General features: G+C 41.3%; 2 protein-coding genes across 4 annotated transcripts in view; one reads left to right on the top strand and one right to left on the bottom strand.

The window, feature by feature from the left end:
• Positions 1 to 26585, top strand: part of LOC133554890 (uncharacterized) — a 113809-nt gene that overhangs the window by 18938 nt on the left and 68286 nt on the right. The gene's annotated exons all lie outside the window — the stretch shown is intronic.
• LOC133554600 (uncharacterized protein K02A2.6-like) lies at positions 14328 to 16313 on the bottom strand. The gene is made up of 2 exons (XM_061903541.1): positions 16038 to 16313; positions 14328 to 15655 (listed from the first exon to the last, which is right to left on the bottom strand). The coding sequence occupies exon 2, from the start codon at positions 15522 to 15524 to the stop codon at positions 14328 to 14330; it is 1197 nt and encodes a 398-aa protein (XP_061759525.1). The 5' UTR covers positions 15525 to 15655; positions 16038 to 16313.

Genomic DNA, 26585 nt, shown 5'->3' with positions numbered 1-26585 from the left:
TGCTAACCAAAATCATAAGTCACATACTCATGTCTCATGACAGCGAAGGAGTCGGAAACAGAGGGACGCTTTAAGCCGACGACTCGAAAAAAACATACTTGAAAATGGCAGAGAAATTCTCTCCCGCAGATTACATTTTTCCTTGAGTGATGAAGAAAATGTACAGGAAACCCACAATAATGCGTGTCTTTGGCCATATTTAGACAAACATATGCATTTAGAGAAAAAAAATGCCCAAAACCTTAGCTTTTAGTTGTTTACCCTGTAAACCAAAATCATAACTGCTCTCTTTATCTAAGACGTCCAACACAGATTTAGAAACACACATTAAGGTGAGTTGAGTTCATGAAAAGTTTTACTGCATATAATAACCATTACCAACTGTTCCCAAACAACAAAATTCATTGTTTGGTTTGTGAAAATATAGACAGATGCTGTTTTCTTTTACTGTAGGTCGAGAACATGAATAACATGCCGAAGAAAAGCCAAACTAAAATGAATACATACGGTGGTGTGTGGGGACACCTAGAGGTAGTTGTAGGGTGTCCCCAACCAAGTGACTGATAGGTAAGAGTAATGTATCCAAATATGTACACTCTCAGTTACATTAACATTGATATTATACATGTGGGCTCATAGATATAAATGCTGTTAAAATGTAGCTATGATGTAGCAAGCTACGTTTGCTGTGTTGCTTCTTACAATTCCCCAGGGAAAGCTTCCCCTGTAGCTTAGCTACATTTAATCGAGAGTAACTTGTAGCTTAGCTTACTACATTTTCCAAGTAGCTTTCACATCTCTGCGCTCAGCCCTACTACTGTGTATTAAAAACACCTCTCAGTGGAATGCATTGCAGTTCTTTAGTACAGTGGTTCTCAAATGGGGGTACGCGTACCCCTGGGGGTACTTGAAGGTATGCCAAGGGGTACGTGAGATTTAAAAACAAATATTCTAAATATAGCAACAATTCAAAAATCCTTTATACATATATTTATTGAATGATACTTCAAGAAAATATGAATGTAAGTTCACAAACTGTGAAAGAAAATGCAACAATGCAATATTCAGTGTTGACAGCTAGATTTTTTTGTGAACATGTTCCATAAATATAGATGTTAAAGATTTCTTTTTTTGTGAATAAATGTTTAGAATTAAGATCATGAATCCAGATGGATCTCTATTACAATCCCCAGGAGGGTACTTTAAGTTGATAATTACTTCTATGTGTAGAAATCTTTATTTATAATTGAATCACTTTTGAACAAGTTTTTAGTTATTTTTATATCTTTTTTTACCAAAATAGTTCAAGAAAGACCACTACAAATGAGCAATATTTTGCACTGTTATACAATTTTATAAATCAGAAACTGATGACATAGTGCTGTATTTTACTTCTTAATCTCTATTTTTAAACCAAAAATGCTTTGCTCTGATTAGGGGGTACTTGAATTTAAAAACATGTTCACAGGAGGTACATCACTGAAAAAAGGTTCAGAACCACTGCTTTTGTACACTGTTGCGCATTACTGCAATTACTATCAATTTCACTGAAAGCATGCACATGCATTTAAAATTGAAAGATTATATTGATGTCTATGGGCCTGACATCCATAGAACACAAGAACTGCAATCTATCTGAGGCCTAATAGCAGATGCCAAATGTGTCCAATCTGTCTTGTAAAGCATTCAACCATGACTTGTTAACCGATAAAAAATAACGACTGTAATACAACTAAAACTACAAGGGGAAACTACACTTTTAAAGTAAAGGGTTTCAAAATACCAGTCTCCTTGTAAACATGGATTATTTTTAACAGACTTTTCCAAATGTATATGTGGTGGGGGACAGAAATAAATATATGGGAAACTCTGCATATTATGTTTTTTTATTACATGGTTGTCAAAATACAAATATAGTTCTCTATGGTATGCCTCTATGGGTAGGACTCATATCAAATGATGTTGTTTGTGTAATGACTACTTTGTTATCTGAATTAATGTGCATGTGTTCCCACATTAATATGTAGCATAATAGTGCAGTATAAGACTCCGGCAGCCAGCGGTTGAGCCCCCCTTTGCAGAAGAGTAGCGTTGTATCGATTATTTTGACAGTCACAGAAGTGTGTGTGATGAAGAATCAGCTTCGACACTCTCAGAGCACATGGACAGCGGTGCGTTCATGCTGACTGCTGTTTATTTATTCATTAACAGGCGGTTTGTTCTCTCTCAGAGGACTGTTTTCACCTGTATGTGCTATTAGTTCCCTCTCCGGGTGATGAAATGCATCCACCGCTTCTTTGTCCCAACCGTGAGTGAGTAAGAGTATGGGGATGCCGAAAATTGCAGGAAGACTGAAGGGGTGGAGTTGGGGTCTTCCCCAGAGACTGTGGCAAGCCAAGCCCTGTATTGATTGGTTTAGTAAGAGAATCCTAAAGCTTTTAGATGTGCTGCTTAATAAGAGTGGCTTGCTGTAAGAGAGATCAAATCAACTGAACTCTACCCTAGAGGATGCATTCATTTTTCAGGACTAGTTCACGGCGTATCAAAACATCCGTATTGAAGAACGCTTGATTCCATTAAGACTTACTTCAGTCTTTACATGTTCTCTGCACGATCAATTTAGGTGTCCAAACAAAACTAAAGGTCAGTAATTCTGCAAAATTCGTGAATTTGCGAAATTTACAGCAGTTTTAGTTTAGTAGTTACTCATGCCTCCCAAAGTCTTACAAGAGGTCATGTAGGGGACAGATATTTCTGTCACACACACACTGAATTGAAATACTATTCAGAACCTGATTATATTTGTTAATGTATCTGTAGGCATGTGAGTACCCTTTGAGGGAAAAAAAAGGAAAACTGCCAAAAAAAAGGAACATTTCTATTAGCACAAAGTGCTGCCACACAAGATGGAACATTTGGAAAATCAAGACCACATTTTCTGTGATTCCTTACACCTGAATGCAGCTGAAATAGGCTCTAGTACCTCCCGCGACCCTGAAAGGGACAAGCGGTAGGAATTGGATGAATGGTGGGTGCATTTCTGCACTGTTTTTTACCTTAAGATTTATTCTTATTTATCAACCTAAAAATTCTAAATGTCATTAAAACAATTAGCTCCATCGTTTAACACTCTTACACACTACAGTGTTTGAATGAAAAACCCCAAAGTGACATTTTGACGCGCAAATGAATGTTTGAAAATGCAAATTTCCGTTTTTTCGCAGGCATTTCACATGCTTGTAACTGTAGAAACCACTGTATCAGTTGCTGACACCAACATTCTTCATTCAACCACTTCAATATCAAAATGTATTAATACAACCTGCTGAGATACCATTAACAACAACTTCAAATCATTTCCAAATTAGGCTTAAAGTTTTTGACATGACTGCTCGATCTTTGTGGTTCTCAAAACAGAATAAACTGTGCAAATGACTCACTGGGATACAGTGAGTAAAGGTTTTCAATGTAGTGAGTCCCCAGGACCCACAGGAAGTGATTTGAGTGGGTCCATGGGAAATGCATATTATATATACAATATATATATGCTTCATGGTGGCAGAGGGGTTAGTAGGTATGCCAAACAATATGAAGGTCCTGCAGTCCTGGGTTCAAATCCAGGCTCGGGATCTTTCTGTGTGGAGTTTGCATGTTCTCCCCTTGACTGCTTGGGTTCCCTCTGGGTACTCCGGCTTCCTCCCACTTCCAAAGACATGCACCTGGAGATAGGTTGATTGGCAACACTAATTTGGCCGTAGTGTGTGAATGTGAGTGTGAATGTTGTCTGTCTATCTGTGTTGGCCCTGTGATGAGGTGGAGACTTGTCCAGGGTGTACCCCGCCTTCCGCCCGGTTGTAGCTGAGATAGGCGCCAGCGCCCCCCGCAACCCCAAAAGGGAATAAGCAGTAGATAATGGATGGCTGACTGGATATATATATATATATAGTATATCTTCTTCTTTTTCTTAAATCCTAGTGTTAAACTACTGAGACTTAGGTATGATATGATATGGTATAGGTTATAATTAATATAAATATACATTTATGGTCAAAATCTATTTGAAAATAATCAAATTAAAACATTTTTACAGATGTCGTTTGAGCAAAATAAAATGGCAACCGCCATTCAGAGTATTTTTCATTAACGCCACCACATTATGTTCTTTTCTTTTTTTTTTTTTAATCACAGCATGTTCCCTGAAGGTTAAAACCCGGGCTGTCAAACGATTAAAATATTTAATCCCAATTAATTGCAAATATGTATTTTTTTTCATCATTAAAAATTGTGCTACGGCCACTAAATTTCACATTTTTAATACCATGACTAGACAATTATTTTGCTTTAATAAATGTTTTCCAACATTATGCTTTTAAACAGCTCAATACAAGGTGGACATAAACATGCTTTTATTAAAGGCCTACTGAAATTAGATTTTCTTATTTAAACGGAAATAGCAGGTCCATTCTATGTGTCATACTTGATCATTTTGTGATATTGCCTTATTTTTGCTGAAAAGATTTAGTAGAGAACATCAACGATAAAGTTCGCAACTTTTGGTCGCTAATAGAGGGCGCCTGTACCGGAAGTATGTGCGCGTCACGTCACGAGTTGCAGGGCTCCACACATATTCACATTGTTTTTAATAGGAGCCACCAGCAGTAAGAGCAATTCGGACCGAGAAAGCGACAATTTCCCCATTAATTTGAGCGAGGATGAAAGATTCATGAATTAGGATATTGATAGTGAAGGAATAGGAAAAAAAAAAAAAAAAGCGACGGCTCCGGGCGACGACAGTGTGAGCGTTTCAGATGTAATTAGACACAAATACTGGGATAATTCTGGAAGATCCCTTATCTGCTTATTGTTTTAATAGGGTTTTAGTGAGATTGTAAAGCCATATCTCGAGGTCGTATGGCTGCGGTGAACACGAAATGTCTGCTGCCGCTGCTGCAGGACGAGGAATAATCCAATGATTTCTCCGGTAAATTATATATCACAATTTCCCCATCCAAAAACATGCTGGATGACCGATCCGCTTCACAACAAACAAAGAAACCTCGGCTGTGTCTCGGTGCTAAAGGCAGCTGCAATCCACCGCTTTCCAACAACAGCATTGTTTTTTTATAGTCTCCATTATTAAATGAACAAATTGAAAAAGATTCAGCAACACAGATGTCCAAAATACTGTGTAATTATGCGGTTAAAGCAGACGACATTTAGCCGCGAGTGATGCAGCTGCTAATATTTCCTGACAGTCCGTGACGTCACGCGTACGCGTCATCATTCCGCGACGTTTTCAACAAGAAACTCGCGGGAAATTTAAAATTGCAATTTAGTAAACTAAAAAGGCCGTATTGGCATGTGTTGCAATGTTAATATTTCATCATTGATATATAAACTATCAGACTGCGTGGTCGGTAGTAGTAGGTTTCAGTAGGCCTTTAAATGTATAAATATGTCTTACCAAAGTTTGTATTTTGCAGGAATACTAGGAGGACTTCGGACAGATTTTTTTCTTTTGCATTATTGTGCTTTTTTTTGCAGTTGCTAGTGCTCGCTCCACAATATATTTGTGAAACAAGTTGTGTGTTTGTGAAACAAGCCATCTGGCGTGCCAGGTGAAGTGTCATGTCCATCCCGTGTGCTCTTCCAACCGTACTTTCATCTATTCATGTGTCTGTCGTCGTGCACGCATCAGTAACATCACACAAAAAAGATCCAGATCTCGCAGTCCTTTTTTAAAGTTGTCACAGTGTAGATACTGTGGTCGGGTTTTTTCCCATTGCCGCTACCATATCTGTCAATCATAGTGGTGAGCCAGAAGCCTGCTTCTCTGAAGCACTGTGCTATTTTAGGAGGAGGCAGATTGTGTTAAGTCAGAAAGCACAGTGACACAACTGGGGTGGAGATTTCTTAGCGTCTCAAAAACTTTAAAAATGTCTTTATTTAGTACTCCACTCCCTTGGTACCTTGTAGATTGCACCTTGTAGCTTCTGTTGGATCATGTTAGCATGGATGCAAGCAGCACATTCAAACTGCTTGCGCAAATCACTAACGATGTGACACACGTTTTTTTTATTTTCTATGCTATATTTATTCTTCAGACTCTATTCGTAGGGGGATGCATCGCTGTGATAAATGCATTTTATTTCCCATTTGAAGATACAACATTTAAAAAACAGACACATGTGCAACACTTACGTGTTTACAGGACTGGCTCAGACTATTTCTGTCTGCATTTGATTATTTTTTATTTATGTATTCACCTACACATAAAATACCTCCATTCCCCACACAGATTTTGTCATTTTCACTTATGCAAATTTTCATGTAAATCACCTTTTAGGCTCATATTCATTATTTGTTTAGTTCACTGTCATCATGTGTGTGCGTGTGTGTGTGTGAACTGGGAAAATTTACACACATTTTTGTCATTGCTGTTGTGTTTGTCGCTTGCACTAATCTGATCAATAACAAACTCGGTTGTGCCGACACGGAAGCTGTCATTGAACCTGTAATAACGTAATAACTGAACCCCTTGCTAAACTAATTAGTAGTGTCCTGCACTCTATTAACCACATACACACACCACCCACACGTTCAGAGGCCCTCACACGTACACACACACACACACACACTCACACACATACACACACAGCAATTCAGGCACCCACTCTTATCACTGTCCTTTCCTTCCTCTATAGTAAGCAAGTAGGCAGCAAAATCTATAGCATACTTATCAATCACGATGGTGAATAAAATATTGCTCCTCCAATTGCAATGTTTAAATTAAATCAGGAAGTATTCTAAATGTATTAAAAGTAATGCATTTTTACAGTTTGACATTAATAGTAACAGCAAGAGTGATTTATTTGATTTGCATTTGATTTAGCTTGCCTTGATTTTGATTAATGTAGGATACAATATGTCACCCATCCACACATTACATTACATTAGATCATAATGGTAGCTATTGTACGAACTTTCCTAAATGAATGTGACTCCTGCCAGGTGAGGATAATTAGAAATGATTGTCATTGTCATTACAGAATCTATGAATATCAATCAATCAATCAAAGTTTATTTATATAGCCCTAAATCATGAGTGTCTCAAAGGCCTACACAAGCCACAACCACAGAGACGTCCTCATATGATGCACAGATGAGTGGTCCATCCCGGGTCCTGACTTTGAACAGCTAGTGTCTACGAAGGACAGGGGGGCAGAGCAGAAAATAGACAGCAGATCAACTGGTCTAAAAGAGGGGTCTATTTAAAGGCTAGAGTATACAAATGAGTTTTAAGATGGTACTTAAATGCTCCTACTGAGGTAGCATCTCTAACTGTTACGGGTAGGGCATTCCAGAGTACTGGAGCCTGAATAGAAAACGCTCTATAGCCCGCAGACTTTGTTTGGGCTCTGGGAACACTAATAAGCCGGAGTTATTTGAACGCAGATTTCTTGCCGGGACATATGGTCCAATACAATCGGTAAGATAGGATGGAGTTAGACCGTTAAGTATTTTTTACGTAAGTAGTAAAACCATGAAGTCGCATCTTAAGTGCACAGAAAGCCAATGCAGGTAAGCCAGTATAGGCGTAATAAGATCCAACTTTCTTGTTCTTGTCAAAAGTCTAGCAGCCAAATTTTGTACCAACTGTAATCTTTTAATGCTCAACATAGGGAGACCTGAAAATAATACGGTACAGTAATTGAGACAAGACGTATATGTAATTTCATGTAAATACAAGATTTTTGGAGGGTGACCAAGCATAGCCTTTTCTTACTTATTGACATGTACAAAAGGCATGTATTTTAAAATTAGTTACATGCAGTATTTCATAGCTCAAGCAGTTCATGTACTGTATATTTTCTTTTGCTGTACTGTGAGCCTCCCTGCACAGTCTGACAGGGAAGAGTGTGTACTGTCATTTTTAGTCATTGTAAATTGTAAAGGCCAATATTGCCTAAAATATATAATGCGATATATATTGCAGCCATCTGCAATAATGATATGTATCAAAATATATTATTTGGTATGTAAAATAATTATTCAACCAGAGAGGGTAAGATAACCGAAGCATTAAAAAACGATCCGTAATTTGGCTTGTTGCGTATTGGTCACAATTACAACCAGACAAAAACACAAGATGGTGGTGTAACGATATGAATTCAATATTCAAATGATTTCCTTCTATGCTCTAATTTAAATTATTGTGTCCAGGGAATTATTAGCTGAGTTTGTAAACTTTTTGATTAAAAAACATTTCAATTTCCCCGCTGCAATTTCGATCATATACTGATACTATACTTGGTATCATTACTGTCTATATTTGTATAAAACAAATAATGTTGAAAAGGTTTCGGGGGAAAACATCTCCATGCTATCTATTAATTTTTTACAGTGTGGTGTACTGTATAAGCGTTGTAGTAGCGCCAAGCTATGCCTGAGTGGAGGTGGAGGAGGTAGGAGGCCTTGAACACGATTCACAGAAAGGCAGCATGACTCAACTAGTGTGGAGCCTGCACACACGATTGAGGCGAAACCTGCCGAGCTGTTTCTCCCGTCTTAGTATCCTGTAGATGCACGTGTACCACAGCCAGCAAGTGTGTGAGCATAATCCCAAACCTGCCTGTAGGTTAAAGGCCTACTGAAATGAGATTTTCTTATTTAAACGGGGATAGCAGGTCCATTCTATGTGTCATACTTGATCATTTGGCGATATTTCCATATTTGTGCTGAAAGGATTTAGTAGAGAACATCCACGATAAAGTTCGCAACTTTCGGTGCTAAGAGAAAAGCCCTGCCTCTACCGGAAGTCGCAGACGATGATGTCACATGTTTGATGGCTCCTCACATATTCACATTGTTTTTAATGGGAGCCTCCAACAAAAAGTGCTATTCGGACCGAGAAAACGACAATTTCCCTATTAATTTGAGCTAGGATGAAAGATTTGTGTTTGAGGATATTGATAGCGACGGATTTGAAAAAAAAAAACGCGATTGCATTGGGACGGATTCCGATGTTTTTAGACACATTTACTAGGTTAATTCTGGGAAATCCCTTATCTTTCTATTGTGTTGCTAGTGTTTTAGTGAGTTAAATATTACCTAATAGTCGTAAGGGTGTCTCCACGGGTGTCTTGACGCGCAGTCTCTCAGGGGAGTCGACGGCAGCTCTCCCGTCCAAAGGCAAAACCTAGTAACTCACTTCTAGCTGATTTTGAGAAAACATAGGAAAACGAATCTATCTTGATGCTGTCTTACAAAGATCTACAAAGTCATCAAACGTATAGATGTTTCGTTGAGCTTTCATTTTCTTGCCGATTGAACCATGGATTGAATCTGCTCTCATGAACGTGTGCCCTTTCTCCAGATATTTTATCACAATCTCGGGTGGGCCCCATTCTGCGTTTGCACATTGGGCAAGAGACGTGTACAGCGTCCAGTTTTTATTTTGACCTCCACAGTTATCTGGCCAAAAGAGTATGCAAGGGGAAGAATCAAGAACAATACATTTAATGAAGATTGCAACGTCCTGTGCCAATCTTCCAAATATCCCCCCGTGCCATAATATCACATAATCAGGTTGACCGTCGGCCCCCATTCGTGCAAATGTCTCATTAAAGACAATAAGGCGACTGACAAAGAAGCTCCGATTGGTCCCTTGAGATACTAAGTTTTTCTGTTGTATCTACGCGGTTATGTGGTAGTTGCTAGGTCCTGCCATGCGCGTAACAGCTTACTTACGGAACAAATCACAATATCGCATACACTAATGTAAAGCATATCACCTAGGAACTCAAAATTATTATCAGCTCAGTTTTGACCAAAGTTGAGTTACTGGGTTTTGCCTTTAAACGGGAGAGCTATGGACGGCACAAGCTCAGATTTTCTCCGGTAAGAAGCGACTTTACCACAATTTTCTCACCGAAACCTGCTGGTTGACATGTGGTCGGGACCCATGTTCTCTTGACCGCGCTCTGATCCATAGGAAAGTTTCACCTCCAGGAATTTTAAACAAGGAATCACTGTTTGTTTGTGTGGCTAAAGTCTGAAGCTTCCCAACTCCATCTTTCTACTGTGACTTCTCCAATATTAATTGAACAAATTGCAAAAGATTCAGCAACACAGATGTCCAAAATACTGTATAATTATGCCGTTAAAGCAGACGACATTTAGCTGTGTGTGCGCAGCGCTCATACTTCCTAAAAACCTGTGACGTCTTGCGTACACGTCTCATTAAACGATGTTTCGAAGACGAAACTCCCGGGAAATTTAAAATTGTAATTTAGTAAACTAAAAAGGCCGTATTGGCATGTGTTGCAATGTTAATATTTCATCATTGATATATAAACCTCTATTGTCGAGGTGGCTGATCGGAGCTATGGCCGCAAGATAGTTGGTGCCTGTCGGGGTGGCAATACTAAAACCCCTTGGTGGACACCAGCGGTGAGGGCTCATAGGACTCCGGAGGCAGTGGACAGGTACCGACAGTCCAAGCGGTGTGCGGCTTCAGCGGTCGTTGAGGCAAAAACTCGGACATGGGAGGAGTTCGGGGAAGCCATGGAAAATGACTTCCGGACGGCTTCGAAGCGATTCTGGACCACCGTCCGCCGCCTCAGGAAGGGGAAGCAGTGCACTATCAACACCGTGTATGGTGCGGATGGTGTTTTGCTGACCTCAACTGCGGATGTTGTGGATAGGTGGAAGGAATACTTCGAAGACCTCCTCAATCCCACCAACACGTCTTCCTATGAGGAAGCAGTGCCTGGGGAATCTGTGGTGGACTCTCCTATTTCTGGGGCTGAGGTCGCTGAGGTAGTTAAAAAGCTCCTCGGCGACAAGGCCCCGGGGGTGGACGAGATCCGCCCGGAGTTCCTTAAGGCTCTGGATGCTGTGGAGCTGTCTTGGTTGACAAGACTGTGCAGCATCGCGTGGACATCGGGGGCGGTACCTCTGAATTGGCAGACCGGGGTGGTGGTTCCTCTCTTTAAGAAGGGGGACCGGAGGGTGTGTTCCAACTATCGTGGGATCACACTCCTCAGCCTTCCCGGTAAGGTTTATTCAGGTGTACTGGAGAGGAGGCTACGCCGGATAGTCGAACCTCGGATTCAGGAGGAACAGTGTGGTTTTCGTCCTGGTCGTGGAACTGTGGACCAGCTCTATACTCTCGGCAGGGTTCTTGAGGGTGCATGGGAGTTTGCCCAACCAGTCTACATGTGCTTTGTGGACTTGGAGAAGGCATTCGACCGTGTCCCTCGGGAAGTCCTATGGGGAGTGCTCAGAGAGTATGGGGTATGGGACTGTCTTATTGTGGCGGTCCGCTCCCTGTACGATCAGTGCCAGAGCTTGGTCCGTATTGCCGGCAGTAAGTCGAACACATTTCCAGTGAGGGTTGGACTCCGATTCTGTTCATAACTTTTATGGACAGAATTTCTAGGCGCAGTCAAGGCGTTGAGGGGTTCCGGTTTGGTGACCGCAGGATTAGGTCTCTGCTTTTTGCAGATGATGTGGTCCTGATGGCTTCATCTGACCGGGATCTTCAGCTCTCACTGGATCAGTTTGCAGCCGAGTGTGAAGCGACCGGAATGAGAATTAGCACCTCCAAGTCCGAGTCCATGATTCTCGCCCGGAAAAGGGTGGAGTGCCATCTCCGGGTTGGAGAGGAGACCCTGCCCCAAGTGGAGGAGTTCAAGTACCTAGGAGTCTTGTTCACGAGTGAGGGAAGAGTGGATCGTGAGATCGACAGGCGGATCGGTGCGGCGTCTTCAGTAATGCAGACGTTGTACCGATCTGTTGTGGTGAAGAAGGAGCTGAGCCAGAAGGCAAAGCTGTCAATTTACCGGTCGATCTACGTTCCCATCCTCACCTATGGTTATGAGCTTTGGGTCATGACCGAAAGGATAAGATCACGGGTACAAGCGGCCGAAATGAGTTTCCTCCGCCGTGTGGCGGGGCTCTCCCTTAGAGATAGGGTGAGAAGCTCTGCCATCCGGGAGGAACTCAAAGTAAAGCCGCTGCTCCTCCACATCGAGAGGAGCCAGATGGGGTGGTTGGGGCATCTGGTCAGGATGCCACCCGAACGCCTCCCTAGGGAGGTGTTTAGGGCACGTCCAACCGGTAGGAGGCCACGGAGAAGACCCAGGACACGTTGGGAAGACTATGTCTCCCGGCTGGCCTGGGAACCCCTCGGGATCCCCCGGGAAGAGCAAGACGAAGTGGCTGGGGAAAGGGAAGTCTGGGTTTCCCTGCTTAGGCTGTTGACCCCGCGACCCGACCTCGGATAAGCGGAAGAAGATGGATGGATGGATGGATATATAAACTATCAGATTGCATGGTGGGTAGTAGTGGGTTTCAGTAGGCCTTTAACATTACAGAATTCACCCGAGGTAATGGTTTTTCCACAAGCTGCCTTTGTTGAGGCTGAGCGGCCTTTTAAGGATGGATCAAATCGATGATCTCCACGGCTGAGGCTGGCCAGGGCAGAGTAGCTGCACAGCTATGATAACACTACTTAACAGCCCATTTCCCATGGAAAGGGAATACCCTGTGAATTTTAGACAAAGTCCTAGTATTTTTAGTGCACTATGAATATGCTACGGTGACAGTTTAGGGGTGTGTCTCTTCTTGGATTTTTGTGTTGCCGTTTGCATTTAAAGTTTTCGCTCGCCTAAGAATTAAGCGTTGTTTCACAATGAAGCATCTGAAAGTAAGCTTGCAAGAGCAGGGAGTGACTCACCCAACACCATCAGTTTGTGTGGTATAAACAGTACATATCTATCAATATTGGCAGGCATTTGACGACTATGTTTGTCTCAGTGTTGTTATAAATATACAGGAAGGGCATACTGGGTGTTTGTGCGTGTCTGGTGTTTGTTGCACACCTTATGGGTGCTGAAAAGAATGAAGTGGAAAACGGTTGCACCGATGTGTCGACATATGTAACTGCTCCAATTGGCTCCCTGCACTTCTCCTTAGGGAAATATGAGCAGCAGCACAAACAGATAGAACTGACATAGACTTATGTGTCAGTCCTGGATGCACACTTTTCACTTGGTATGAGTCAAAGATGGATGGCATGAGTTGCAATATAAGTGGAGCATGTGCTCTTATAAAAAAAAATAATAATAAAGTAATTTGGTGTGGTCTATTTTGTATGTGTCCATCTGTAAAGTTGAACATAATAGTTATATTTAAAGAAAGTGTGTCATTTAAAGTGTGTATTTACATATTCATTATGGGCCTTATCTACTCGAATTTTAAAACGTCTTCGAGTCAAACAATATTTTCTGAATGGACAATATGTGTAATGTTTTATACTTGACGGCCCATATATGTTGAAAAGTATATGTAGGACGGAGCTGCAGCTTGACGCAGCCTTTCTCACAGCCAGCTAACTGCCAGTTTGCAAGTCCTTTGTGGACGTGCTAAATAAAAATGTAAAACAGTGCCCAGAGAACAGTCTTAGTCTTGATAAATCACCGTGTGATAAATTATTCTAAATTCATCTTCGCCTCCCAGTATTGTGGGCGTTCTGATGATCAGCATATATGCTGCATATTCATGAAGACAGACTTTGCGTGTGCTATCATGTTTGCACGTGTTTATCCATCCATCCATCCATCCATTTCCTACCGCTTGTCCCTTTTGGGGTCGCGGGGGGTTTCTGGAGTCTATCTCAGCTGCATTGGGGAGGAAGGCGGGTGCACGTGTTTAATTATGCGCAAACCTTTCCTACCCGAGGCCCTATATAAAAGTGCACGCTGTGAATTTGAGCTGTTTGTGTGTTCACAAGCTTACAGGACTACCTACAGGTGATGTCAGGGGTGATAATTACACCCTAGGGGGCAGCGCACAGCAGCTCCTGCTGGACTCCAAGCATAGCAGAGCCACAGCTAAGTGGATGTGCAAAAACAAAACAGCATAGTTGAATTAGGGGGATGAGTGCATATGTTGCACCCATAACCTCTAAAACAGAGCTATTAAACTGCCGGTTTTCCGTTTTTTGTACTTGTTTTAATGTTAGATATCTTATTAAATGAAGACGCACACACAGAGTTGCCGTTCAGTCATTTTACCGGGTAACTTCAGAATAATGTGAACATCCTGGTGCACCCCTCAAATCCCCCCGGGTGAAACCCATACATTGTAACATCTCCCCTTTTTTGAAAAAAAAAAAAAAAAAAAAAAAACAACAACAAAACAACAGAGAAGAAAAAAAAAAAACAACAACAGTCCCACCCAATTGTAAACAAAGGACCTATGAGGGAAGAACAGCACAACCGTGCTTTAACTAAACACGGCAGTGAAACACATTTAGCTCCTTAAACAAAGTCCCGGAGGTGTGCAGGCCTCCTAACAACCCTGCCGAATCTGGTGGTGACACCAGCTTGTGTCGTCTGAGGGTCCGGCTCAGCTGGTGAGCAGGATTGTGGTGTGACGTAGTCAGGTGAGCATGGTTGTGGTGTGACCCCACCCGGAGTTGGGGTGGGCGGGTTCCTGCCAGTTGACTCTGATGTTGGTGACACCCCTGGCGATGGTCTCAGGTGTCTACGGTTGCGTCTCAGCACAGTCCCATTCTCCATTTTTACTGCATAGGACCTATTCCGGTCCTGTCGCACCGCTGATGCAGGTGCCCAGTATGTGTGTCCGGCCACCTGTGACTGCACTCGCACCCGTTCTCCATTCTGAAGTGGTCTCAGGGGCTTTGCCCCTCTGTTGTAGTAGCGAGCCTGCCTGAGTTGGTTTTCTCGCACAGCTGAGTCAGTGTCCACTACAGCAGGTTTCAGTAGATTCTCACACATTGGTAACAATGTCTTTGTCCGACGGCTCATTAGTCTCTGAGCTGGACTGGCCTGAAAGCCTTGTGCTGGGGTGTTTCTGTGAGCAAGTATGGCCAAGTAGGGGTCTGACTTTGCCTGCAGTGCTTTCCCCATCAGCCTTTTAGCAGTCTTGACAGCAGACTCTGCTTTTCCATTGCTTTGAGGATAGGTAGGTGAAGATGTAACGTGTTCGAATTCCCAGGCCTGGCTAAATCTTTTGAATTCCTGTGAGCTATATTGTGGGCCGTTATCAGAGAACACCACGTCAGGCACACCATGGCGAGCGAAATGTGCTTTCAGCTTATGGATAACCGTGGTGGACCTGGTATCAGGTAGATAATCAACTTCCCAAAAATTGGAAAAATAGTCCACTGTCACTAAGTACTCTTTGTTATTGAAGGTGAATATATCTGTGCCCACTTTTGCCCATGGCCTTAGTGGGAAGTCATGGCTCTGTAATGGTTCTTTCTGTTGCCGTGTGTCTTTTTCTCTGCAAACTTGGCAGTTTCCCATGTACGTTTTTAGCTGTTCATGCATACCCGGCCAGTACACACATTCTCTCGCTCTCCTCAGGCAGTTTTCTATCCCTAAATGTGATGCATGGATCTTTTCCTTCATTTCTTTTCTTAGAGCCGTCGGGATGACTGCCCTCTGTCCTCTAAAGATGACATTGTCCTGTACGCTTAGCTCATCCCGCATATCAAAATACGGCCTCACTTCATCCTCGACCTGCCCTTTATCATCTGGCCACCCCTGCAGTATTCTTCGTTTCAGCACCTGAAGGGCCTGGTCCCGTTCTGTCTCAGTTTGGATTCTCTGCCGTCTCTCCTCTGAAATGGGCAAATAATGAATCATGTTAACAGTTTCAATTTCAGCTTCCACTGACCCCTCAGTGGCACATTCAGGCAGGTACGTTCTGCTCAGTGTATCAGCTACCAGCATAAATCTGCCTGTAACAAACACTACTTCTATGTCATACTTTTGAAGTCTCAACAGCATTCTTTGTAAACGCTTTGGGGCGCTAAGCAGTGGTTTCTTTGTGATTGTTTCCAGAGGTTTATGATCAGAGTGCACAACCACCTTTCTACCATACGTGTATTGGTGAAACTTTTCCATCCCAAATAATATAGCCAAGCACTCTTTTTCTATTTGTGCATATCCTCTCTCAGTGGAGGTGAGTGCCCTGCTGGCATATGCTATCGGCTGGCCTACCTGCAAGAGCGCTGCACCCAGTCCGGTTTCTGATGAATCACATTGGAGAGTGAGGTCCTCCGTTGGGTTGTAGTACTTCAGTACTGGTGCTGAGGCTATCATTTCTTTAATTTTCACAAAGGCAGTTTCCTGTATGTCAGTCCACTCCCATATCACATCCTTGTGAGTCAGTTGCCTCAGGACCTCACAGCTATCTGACAGGTGTGGGCAAAATTTTGCAAGGTAGTTAACCATTCCAAGCAATCTCTGAAGGCCCTTGATGTCGGCGGGTCTAGGCATTTCCTGTATTGCGCGTACCTTTTCAGGGTCAATTTTCAAGCCCTCCGATGTTAGTCTGTGACCTATGTACGGCACCTCCTTCTGCTTCAGCCTCAGTTTGTCAAAATTCAGTTTAATGTTGCATGTTTCGCATCTCTCAAGGAGTTTTTTCAGTTTTTCGTCATGATCTCTCACTGCCATTTCCTGATTTTCTCCTTCACCGATGATCAAGATATCGTCAGCTATAATGCGCACCCCTGGTAACCCATCAAGCGCCTGCGTAAGCCTGTGCTGAAACACCTCAGGAGCCGGGCTGATCCCCATCGGCATTCTCATCCATCTGTACCTTCCGAAAGGGATGGCAAATGTTGTCATGTAGCTGGACTGCTCTGTCAACTTCACATGCCAGAATCCATTCTTTACATCACACACTGTGAATATTCTTGCATTTGCTAGGTCTGGTAGGACATCATCGATTGTTGGCAGTGGGAAATGTTGTCTCTTTAAGGCTTTGTTTAGGGGTTTAGGATCAATGCAGATTCTCAATTTTCCAGATGGTTTCTTAACCACGACCATGCTACTGATCCAATCTGTGCTCTTTTCGACTGGTGTGATGATTCCTCTTTCCACCAGACTGCTCAGTTCCTCTCTAAGTGGATTCATCAGTGCCACCGGAACTCTTCGCTTAGGTAACTTTACTGGAGCTACGCTGTGATCCACTTCCAGATCATATGTCCCTGACAGGGAGCCATCTCCTTCAAACACCTGTGGATATCGTTCTCTGATCTGTTCTTTCTCCGGAGTATTTTCCTCACTGCCTGTGTGTTGGACAATCTCATCAATGGCCATTCTCACTAGATCCATGCCCTGTACTGCTTTATTGCCAAGTAATGGCACAGATGACTGGCCATCAATCACCATGAATTCAAGCCTATACAATTTCCTGTTTCTCGGATTCCTTATTTTTATCCTGCATTTGCCCAAAGGCTTCAGAGTGCTTTTGTTGTACATGACAAGGACTTGCTGTGTCTGCTCCAGTTTTGTGTCTGGGTTCAGTAGGTGTATTGGGATAATATTGCAGCTTGCTCCACAGTCTAGCTGAAATTTCACTGGCCTCTCCCCCAGCAACATTGTCGCGAACAGTTGTCTCTCCTGTGTTTTTTCCTGCCCGTCTGAGTGAAGGCTTAATATTTCCTGATACTCATCCTCTGTCTCTGCTACACTGTGTATTCGTTTGATCTGTGAATCTGAAGTTTTGCATTTGGACGCAAAGTGATTGTATTTGTTACATTTGCTGCAGACTTTCCCATAAGCTGGGCAGCTCTCTTTTTTCCACTCATGGTTTTTTCCACAGTACTTGCAGTTCTTTATTTCTTTCGGTCTTGCCCCCTTTGCTTCAGACACTCTTTTAACTGCATGCACCTCTTCACCTACTTGCCCCTCGATTGTTTTCACATTTTCCTTCGAGAGATCTGCTGCTCTGCATATTTGGATGCTTTTTTCCAACGTTAGATCTGTCTCGCGCAGTAAACGCTCTCTCACATGCGAATCATGGATCCCGCATATAATTCTATCCCTAATCAAGGATTCTTTTGCAGTCCCGAAATTGCATGTGTCTGCGAGCACTCGTAGGTCAGTGACGTACTTGTCAATTGTTTCGCTAACATTCTGGTTTCTGGAGAAAAATCTGTATCTCTCAACAGTTTCGTTTGGTTTAGGATTGCAGTGTTTGTCGAACAGAGTTAGTAATTTGTCTAGTGTTTCCACTAGTTGCTCCTCTGGTTTAAGTGTAGTCCACAATGTTTTCCCCAATTCTCTGCCTGTTTCTCCAATCAAGTATTTGAACACTTTTACCTTTGTCTTGTCGTCAGAATCTGCTAACGTTATGTCCACATACAGTGAAAACTCATCTTTCCACGTCTTCCATGTTTTCGCCAGGCAAGTAGAATTCCAGTCCAATGTGGCGGGAGGTTTCAAACCGAATGCATCCATCGTTCTTTTTCGTTGTAAAATGCTGTCTTCGGCTTCCTCCTTCACCTCAACTTCTTCATCTGACATTCGTAAGCGTTGTTGTGTTCGGATTTACCGCTGCCACCATGTTTTAATGTTAGATATCTTATTAAATGAAGACGCACACACAGAGTTGCCGTTCAGTCATTTTACCGGGTAACTTCAGAATAATGTGAACATCCTGGTGCACCCCTCAAATCCCCCCGGGTGAAACCCATACATTGTAACAGTACTCATTTGATTTTTTTGAGAATTAAACCATGTTCCTACCTGCACGCCTTGTCCGGAGTGGTCCGTCTGCGTCCCGGGAGAACAAACCCCGCAGTAAACTGCGAAAACCCCCACGTGACAATAAAATGTGATGGTTAAATGACAGGCTTGCAACACACGCTGTTGATTTATAAAAAAGTATGTTGTATGTATTAAAAAAAATACTTGGATAGGCTCCAGCAACCCCTGCGTCCCCGAGTGGGACAAGCTGTAGAAAATGGATGGATGCTTGCCATCTTTTATGTTTTTTGTATCAAATGTTTGTTATGTTTACCTTTTATTAGACTGTGTTAAAGATTAATGTATTAATCAATCACATCCACCCTTAGGTAGATCTTTATTATAATGTGTGTTCGTTATCGTTTTTCATTTAATGCAACCCCTGGTGTATTTGCCAGCCTTGGTATGCCTATGTAAGTCTGCTCCTCTCAAAGGGCTGCTTGCTGAGGGGTGCTTTGATTATGAAATTATTTTTTTCTGTCACACTGGTCCAAGCAGTAGAGGATGCACAGCTGGCTTAAGAGACGATAAGGGAGACCGATTCCTTCCATTTCGTCTCCTGTATGATCTTCACCTCCCGCTTCATATCGCTTTGACTACATGTTTATGACCGCCCCTTTTCTCCCTTTGCCTCTCTTCTCTCCCACCGCGTACTGTGTGGAATCTCATCGATTCTTTGGAGGTGTTCTTCTGCACAGTGAGGAGCATTGGAAAGACAGGGAACCCATGTGAGACACACCCCGCTCTCTCCCTTAAAAAAGGTAAAGCGAGTGTGTCTGCATTCGCGATGAATAATTGAGTTGTGTGGCTCTGTGCAGAAATAGCAATCTTCCACGCATGTGTGAAAACATCACTTGCAAACCGAGACCCGGTAACAGTCCCTATGTGCGCATCTGTTGGCACTCTAGTCTGTTTGATACTCTATTTTTGAGTCATGATCTGTAAAGTTTGAGTGTTTTTCAGAGAGTCTGGAATTTATTTTCTTCCCTGTGCATTAAATGGCCAAGGTATGGTAGTTTCTGACCCTTTTTAAGGAGCCCAAAGCGCTTTGACAGTATTTCCACATTCGCCCATTCACACACACATTCACACACTGATGGCGGGAGCTGCCATGCAAGGCGCTCACCAGGGTCCACCAGGAGCAAAATTGAAGTGTCTTGCCCAAGGACACAACGGACGTGACAAGGATGGTAGAAGGTGGGGATTGAACCAGTAACCCTCAGATTACTGGCACAGCCACTCTACCAACTTCGCCACGCCATCCCCAATGAGCCTGAGGTCAGTCTGTGGATTACTAAACATTGGCACACACCACTTAAAGACCTACTGAAATTAGATTTTCTTATTCAAACGGGGATAGCAGGTCCATTCTATGGGTCATACTTGATCATTTCGCGAAATTGCCATATTTTTGCTGAAAGGATTTAGTAGAGAACATCCACGATAAAGTTCGCAACTTTCGGTGCTAAGAAAAAAGCCCTGCCTCTACTGGAAGTCGCAGACGATGACATCACATGTTTGATGGCTTCTCACATATTCACATTGTTTTTAATTGGAGCCTCCAACAAAAAGTGCTATTCGGACCGAGAAAACGACAATTTCCCCATTAATTTGAGCGAGGATGAAAGATTTTTGTTTGAGGATATTGATAGCGACGGACTAGAAAAATAAATAAATAAATAAACGCAATTGCATTGGGACGGATGTTTTTAGACACATTTACGAGGTTATTCTGGGAAATCCCTTATCTTTCTATTGTGTTGCTAGTGTTTTTTAGTGAGTTAAATAGTACCTGATAGTCGGAAGGGTGTCTCCACAGGTGTCTTGAAGCGCAGTGTCTCAGGGGAGTCGACGGCAGCTATGGACGGGGCAAGCTCAGCTTTTCTCCGGTAAGAACTGACTTTTTAACCACAATTTTCTCACCGAAACCTGCTGGTTGACATTCCGTCGTGATTCATGTTCGCTTGACCGCGCTCAGATCCATAGTAAAGTTTCACCTCCAGGAATTTTAAACAACGAATCACTGTGTGTTTGTTTGGCTAAAGGCTAAAGCTTCCCAACTCCATCTTTCTACTGTGACTTTCCAATATTATTTGAAAAAATTGCAAAAGATTCTGCAACAAAGATGTCCAAAACACTGTATAATTATACCGTTAAAGCAGACAACATTTAGCTTTGTGTGTGCGCAGCGCTCATACTTCCTAAAAACCCGTGACATCTTGCGTACACGTCATCATTACACGACGTTTCGAAGACGAAACTCCCGGGAAATTTAAAATTGTAATTTGGCATGTGTTGCAATGTTAATATTTCATCATTGATATATAAACTATCAGACTACGTGGTAGGTAGTAGTGGGTTTCGGGAAGGCCTTTAAGTAACCTAAGTTTGATCCCTTAGTTCAGAGGTGTCAAACTTTCATTTAGAGCCACGTTGCAGCTATGACTGTCTTCAAAGGGAAAAGTAAATATTGTAAATGTATAATCCATCCATCCAATTTCCACAGCTTGTCCCTTACAGGGTAGCGAAGGGTGCTGAAGCCTATCTCAGCTGCATTTGAGCAGAAGGCGGTGTACAACCTAGACAAGTTGCCACCCTATCCCAGGGCCAACACAGATAGAAAGACAACATTCTCACTCACATTAACACACTAGGGCCAATTTAGTGTTGCCAGTAAGCCTTATGATATTATTACAAAATTGTCTATTCATTTGAATTCAAACATTTTTTACATTCGATATTTAGTATAACTTATTTTGAAATTAGGAGTCAAGCAGATATTTAAGTATTTGTTTATTTAGAAAAGATAATTGTATATGATAATATTATATTTGTTGCAATATTAGATTACATTTGAATTATATCCAATTGCATCTACAAACCCCATTTCCACGTGAGTTGGGAAATTGTGTTAGATGTAAATATAAACAAAATACAATGATTTGCAAATCCTTTTCAACCCATATTCAGTTGAATATGCTACAAAGACAACATACTTTATGTTCAAACTGATAAACATTTTCTTTTTTGCAAATAATCATTTATTTTAGAATTTGATGCCAGCAGCATTTGACAAAGAAGTTGGGAAAGGTGGCAATAAATACTGATGAAGTTGAGGAATGCTCATCAAACACTTATTTGGAACATCAACAAAGATGTGCAGGTTAACTGGGAACAGGTGGGTGCCATGATTGGGTATAAAAAAAGCTTCACAAGAAAGGATGGGGCGAGGTACACCACTTTTTCCACAACTGCTTGAACAAATAGTCAAACAGTTTAAGAAAAACATTTCTCAAAGTGCAATTGCGAGAAATTTCGGGATTTCAACATTAAGGTCCATAATATCATCAAAAGGTTCAGAGAATCTAGAGAAATCACTCCAGGAAGGCGGCATGGCCGGAAAGCAACATTGAATGACCATGACTTTTGATCCCTCAGACAGAACTGTATCAAAAACCCACATCAATCTCTAAAGGATATCACCACATGGGCTCAGGAACACTTCAGAAAACCACTGTCACTAAATACAGTTAGTCACTACATCTGTAAGTGCAAGTCGAAGCTCTACTATGCAAAGCAAAAGCCATTTATCAACAACATCCACAAACGCCGCCAGCTTCTCTGGGCCCGAGATCATCTAAGATGGACTAATGCAAAGTGGAAAAGTTTTCTGCGGTCTGACGAGTCCACATTTCAAATGTTTTATGGAAATATGCGACATTGTGTTATCCGGACCAAATAGAAAGCAAACAATCCAGACTGTTATCGACGCAAAGTTGAAAAGCTAGCATCTGTGATGGTATAGGGCTGCATTAGTGCCCAAGGCATGGGTAACTTACACATCTGTGAAGGCACCATTAATGCTGAAAGGTACATACAGGTTTTGGAATAACATATGCTGCCATCTAAGCGCCATCTTTTTCATGGACGCCCCTGCTTATTTCAGCAAGACAATGCCAAGCCACATCCAGCACGTGTCACAACAGCGTGGCTTTGTAAAAAAAAAGAGTGCGGGTGCTTTCCTGTCCCGCCTGCAGTCCAGACCTGTCTCTTATCAAAAATGTGTGGCGCATTATGAAGCGTAAAATACGACAGCGGAGACCCCGGACTGTTGAACGACTGAAGCTCTATATAAAACAAGAATGGGAAACAATTCCACTTTCAAAGCTTCAACAATTAGTTTCCTCAGTTCCCAAACGTTTATTGAGTGTTGTTAAAAGAAAAGGTGATGTAACACAGTGGTGAACATGCCCTTTCCCAACTACGTTGGCACGTGTTGCAGCAATGAAATTCTAAGTTAATGATTTTTTGGGAAAAAAAAAAAAAGTTTATGAGTTTGAACATCAAATATCCTATCTTTGTAGTGCATTCAATTGAATATGGGTTGAAAAGGATTTGCAAATCATTGTATTCTGTTTATATTTACATCTAACACAATTTCCCAACTCATATGGAAACGGGGTTTGTAGTACAGTATATTTTTCTGTCGAAATGGGAAGAATAAGTACATTTCAGTAAGAAAGATAAATTGCTTTATTGACTTGTCATGATTCCACGTAACAGGTTTGGACTCTCCTTCTTTTCCTGTGTTTATTTCCTGCTTGACACTCTTATTTTGTTATTTCTCGTTCCCCTTTGTCGTCGTGTGTTTCCTCTTCACTCTTATTTGAAAGAGCTAGAAATGCACCTGGTTTCTATTGTTAATTAGGGTGGTATTTAGTTCAGATTGGTCCTCTGCTAGCAGCTTGATCATTGTTTTTGCTTGTTATCTCCAAGCAGTTGTGCTTTGCATTTTCTTTGCCGCATAGCCTTTATTTTACCTCCTCTGCCTGTTGGTATTTTGTGCACTTCCTTGCTGCACTATCTCAAACTTTTCCCAATAAAATCCATCCCTTGTCATGTCTTTCACAATGATTGTGAACGATAGGCAAAATAAAATCAAAAAAGTCCAGTTCCCCTTGAACTGAGGTCGATGCTATATTGGATGTTTGCTTTCATCGTGCTTTGCCGCTTTCGTAGACTCATGTTTCAAACTAAGTTAATAATAATGATATTACATTTATTTCATAAGTGCCTTTCAAATAAACGCAGAGACACTTTACAATATACAGATAAAGCAATTTATCAAAAATTTTAAACAAGAAAGGACAGGCCTCGTACACCACTTCTGATAGGCGAACACGTCTATTACTCAAATACCAAAGACAGAGGAGAGATAAAAAAAAAATCCTTGGCTTCTTGCGGGTTGGGTATTGCAGAAGTTAAAACTTCTTTGTCTATTTGATTTTAAAAATCACTTCAAGACCAATGTCTTGAAAAAATATATCTCTCTTGAATCAACATGGTAGTCAACACTATTACCAATGTTAATTAAAAAGTAAATGTGGGATGTAAATAATAATGGAAGTATAATTGTTTGTATATAGTATATTATTAGTACAAATGTTTAACACGTGTACAAGGATATTTCACATGCCTTTATTGTGTATATAATTGAAAAGTATTTATGTTGTGTATTTATAATATGTTGTGCAAAGGAAATATCATTTTTGAAAATTTATCTTGTATTTAAAGGCCTACTGAAACCCACTACTACCAACCACGCAGTCTGATAGTTTATATATAAATGATGACATCTTTACATTGCAACACATGCCAATACGGCCTTTTTAGTTTACTAAATTACAATTTTAAATTTCGCGCCAAAGTATCCTGCTGAAACCTCGCGGTATGATGACGTGTGCGCGTGACGTCACGCATTGCAGAGGACATTTTGTTCGAGCACCGCTCCCAGCTATAAGTCGTCTGTTTTCATTGCATAATTCCACAGTATTCTGGACATCTGTGTTGCTAAATCTTTTGCTATTTGGTCAATGAATAATGGAGACGTCAAAGAAGAAAGCTGTAGGTGGGAAGCGGTGTATTGCGGCTGCCTTTAGCAACAGAAACACAGCCGGTGGTTAATTTTTTACATTCCCGAAAGATGACGGTGAAGCTTTACTATGGAACAGAGCGGTCAAGCGAACACGGTTGGATTGGACCACACAAACAAAGTACAGTGTATTATGCAACGATCATTTTGAAAGATCGTGTTTCGAAGAGGGTCCCTTGCGAAGGGCAGGGATGGGCATTGCCACCACCCATCCACTGGTGCTGAAGAAAGGTGCAGGGCCGACCCTCAGGTTGTACAGGTACGACCATATATTTATTATCCTAGTAAATTTGTCTAATTACATCTGAATCGCTCCCGCTGTATAGTCTTTTTTTTTTCTTCTAGTCCTTCACTCTCACTTTCCTCATCAACAAATCTTTCATCCTCGCTCAAATCAATGGGGAAATCGTTGCTTTCTCGGTCTGAATCGGTCTCGCTGCTTGTGGCCATGATTGTAAACAATGTGAGGATGTGAGGAGCTCCACAACCTGTGACGTCACACACATATCATCTGCTACTTTCATTACAGGCAAGGCTTTTTTTATCAGCACCAAAAGTTGCGAATTTTATCGTCGATGTTCTCTACTAAATCCTTTCAGCAAAAATATGTCAATATCGCAAAATGATCAAGTATGACACATAGAATGGACCTGCTATCCCCGTTTGAATAAAAAAAAATGCATTTTAGTAGGCCTTTAAGATTGTTTATAGGGTTAACCGCAAAGGGTGTTCAACTTCAGCCTAAACCCTTTCGGTCTGCAAAATTTTCAATTTATGAATGTACACCTGTTTGTTTATGTAAACCTGTTTGTTTACCTTGTTGACCACTGACTGAAGAAATAATAAACTAACTAAAATGTCGACAGATTGTCCAACCCTTGTTTCTCCTGAATCTTTACTCTTCTACATACTAAGACACTTGATGCATATATACAAATCCGGCCCTCAAATGTATGTACTATATCTCCAATGCTTTGACACTTTACATGAAATGAAAGACTGAGAGTTGTCACAGTAAAATCGTAGTTGGCAGGTCTGCGTAATAGTGATCTTGGTTCGAATCTATGTTGGAGTATCTCTGTGTGGCGTTTGGTTGTGTGGGTTCTTTTAGGGTACGACAGCTTCTGTCCAACATTCCAATGCCTGCATTTTAGGTTAATTTGAGACTGTTGTGAGCGTTTATGTGTGCCTTTTGGTTGATGAGGGGATAGTCCACTACTTTGCCTGCTACCTATGATCGGTTCCAGCTCACTCACGACTTGAATGAGAACAAAATGTATAAAAAATTAATAAATGAGACCTATTTTGATTGTAACAACCTGTGGACATTACAACCCTCATTTGCAGAACTTAAGATACCTTTGATACAGACTGCAGTGATGTACATGGTATAGTTCAGGGGTGTCCAAATTGCCATTTGCGGGCCACAGGTAATTTTTTAACGGCCCCACAACACATTCTAAAAATACGATAAAAAACAAAACAATTAAACGTGGTATAAAAGAGCTAACATGTGAAATTTAACAATAAATTGTTGCAATGTTTAGTCTAATATAACAAAGTTCTTTAAAAAATAATAATGAATCAAAATCAACATCATTATGAATTATTGACCTATTCAAGACTCCAATTATGTCACATTAAATTTTCCACTTTGAGATATGCTTTGGGGAAAAATTTGCATATTTTGTGTTTGCCATATAAAAAACTGAGCTGTTTTTTTTTTTTATATATATGAAGAAGGGCCTAAAACGAACAAACAAAAAACATGAACCACAATCAAACTTATAATTTAAAGGATATATTTGAAGCTGATCTCGAAATTATTGTGCTAAAAAAGGTTTTAATTTATTTTTTAACATTTTAATGAGTGGAACCCTTTTGGATCCCCAAACATTTTTGTGATATTTTTTTTTTGTATGTGCCATTGCTCCAAAAATGTCAATGTTGTTATGAGTTATTGACTTTTCTAAGGCTCCAAATATTTTACAATATCAAACATTCCACTTCAAAATTTAATTGGGGGAAAATATTGCACATTAGGTGATTTTTTTTCCATAGAAAACCTGGGTTCTTCT

This window comes from Nerophis ophidion, linkage group LG06 (genome assembly GCF_033978795.1).
Source record: "Nerophis ophidion isolate RoL-2023_Sa linkage group LG06, RoL_Noph_v1.0, whole genome shotgun sequence".
In the NCBI taxonomy this organism is placed as follows: Eukaryota; Metazoa; Chordata; class Actinopteri; order Syngnathiformes; family Syngnathidae; genus Nerophis; species Nerophis ophidion.
The sequence above is the reverse complement of the archived record's forward strand: the minus strand, read 5'-3'. Positions and strand labels throughout refer to the sequence as shown.

What these genes read in the sequence shown, in the direction of transcription:
- LOC133554600 (XM_061903541.1), bottom strand. Translation starts at nt 15,524, where the DNA reads ATGCGGGATGAGCTAAGCGTACAGGACAATGTCATCTTTAGAGGACAG.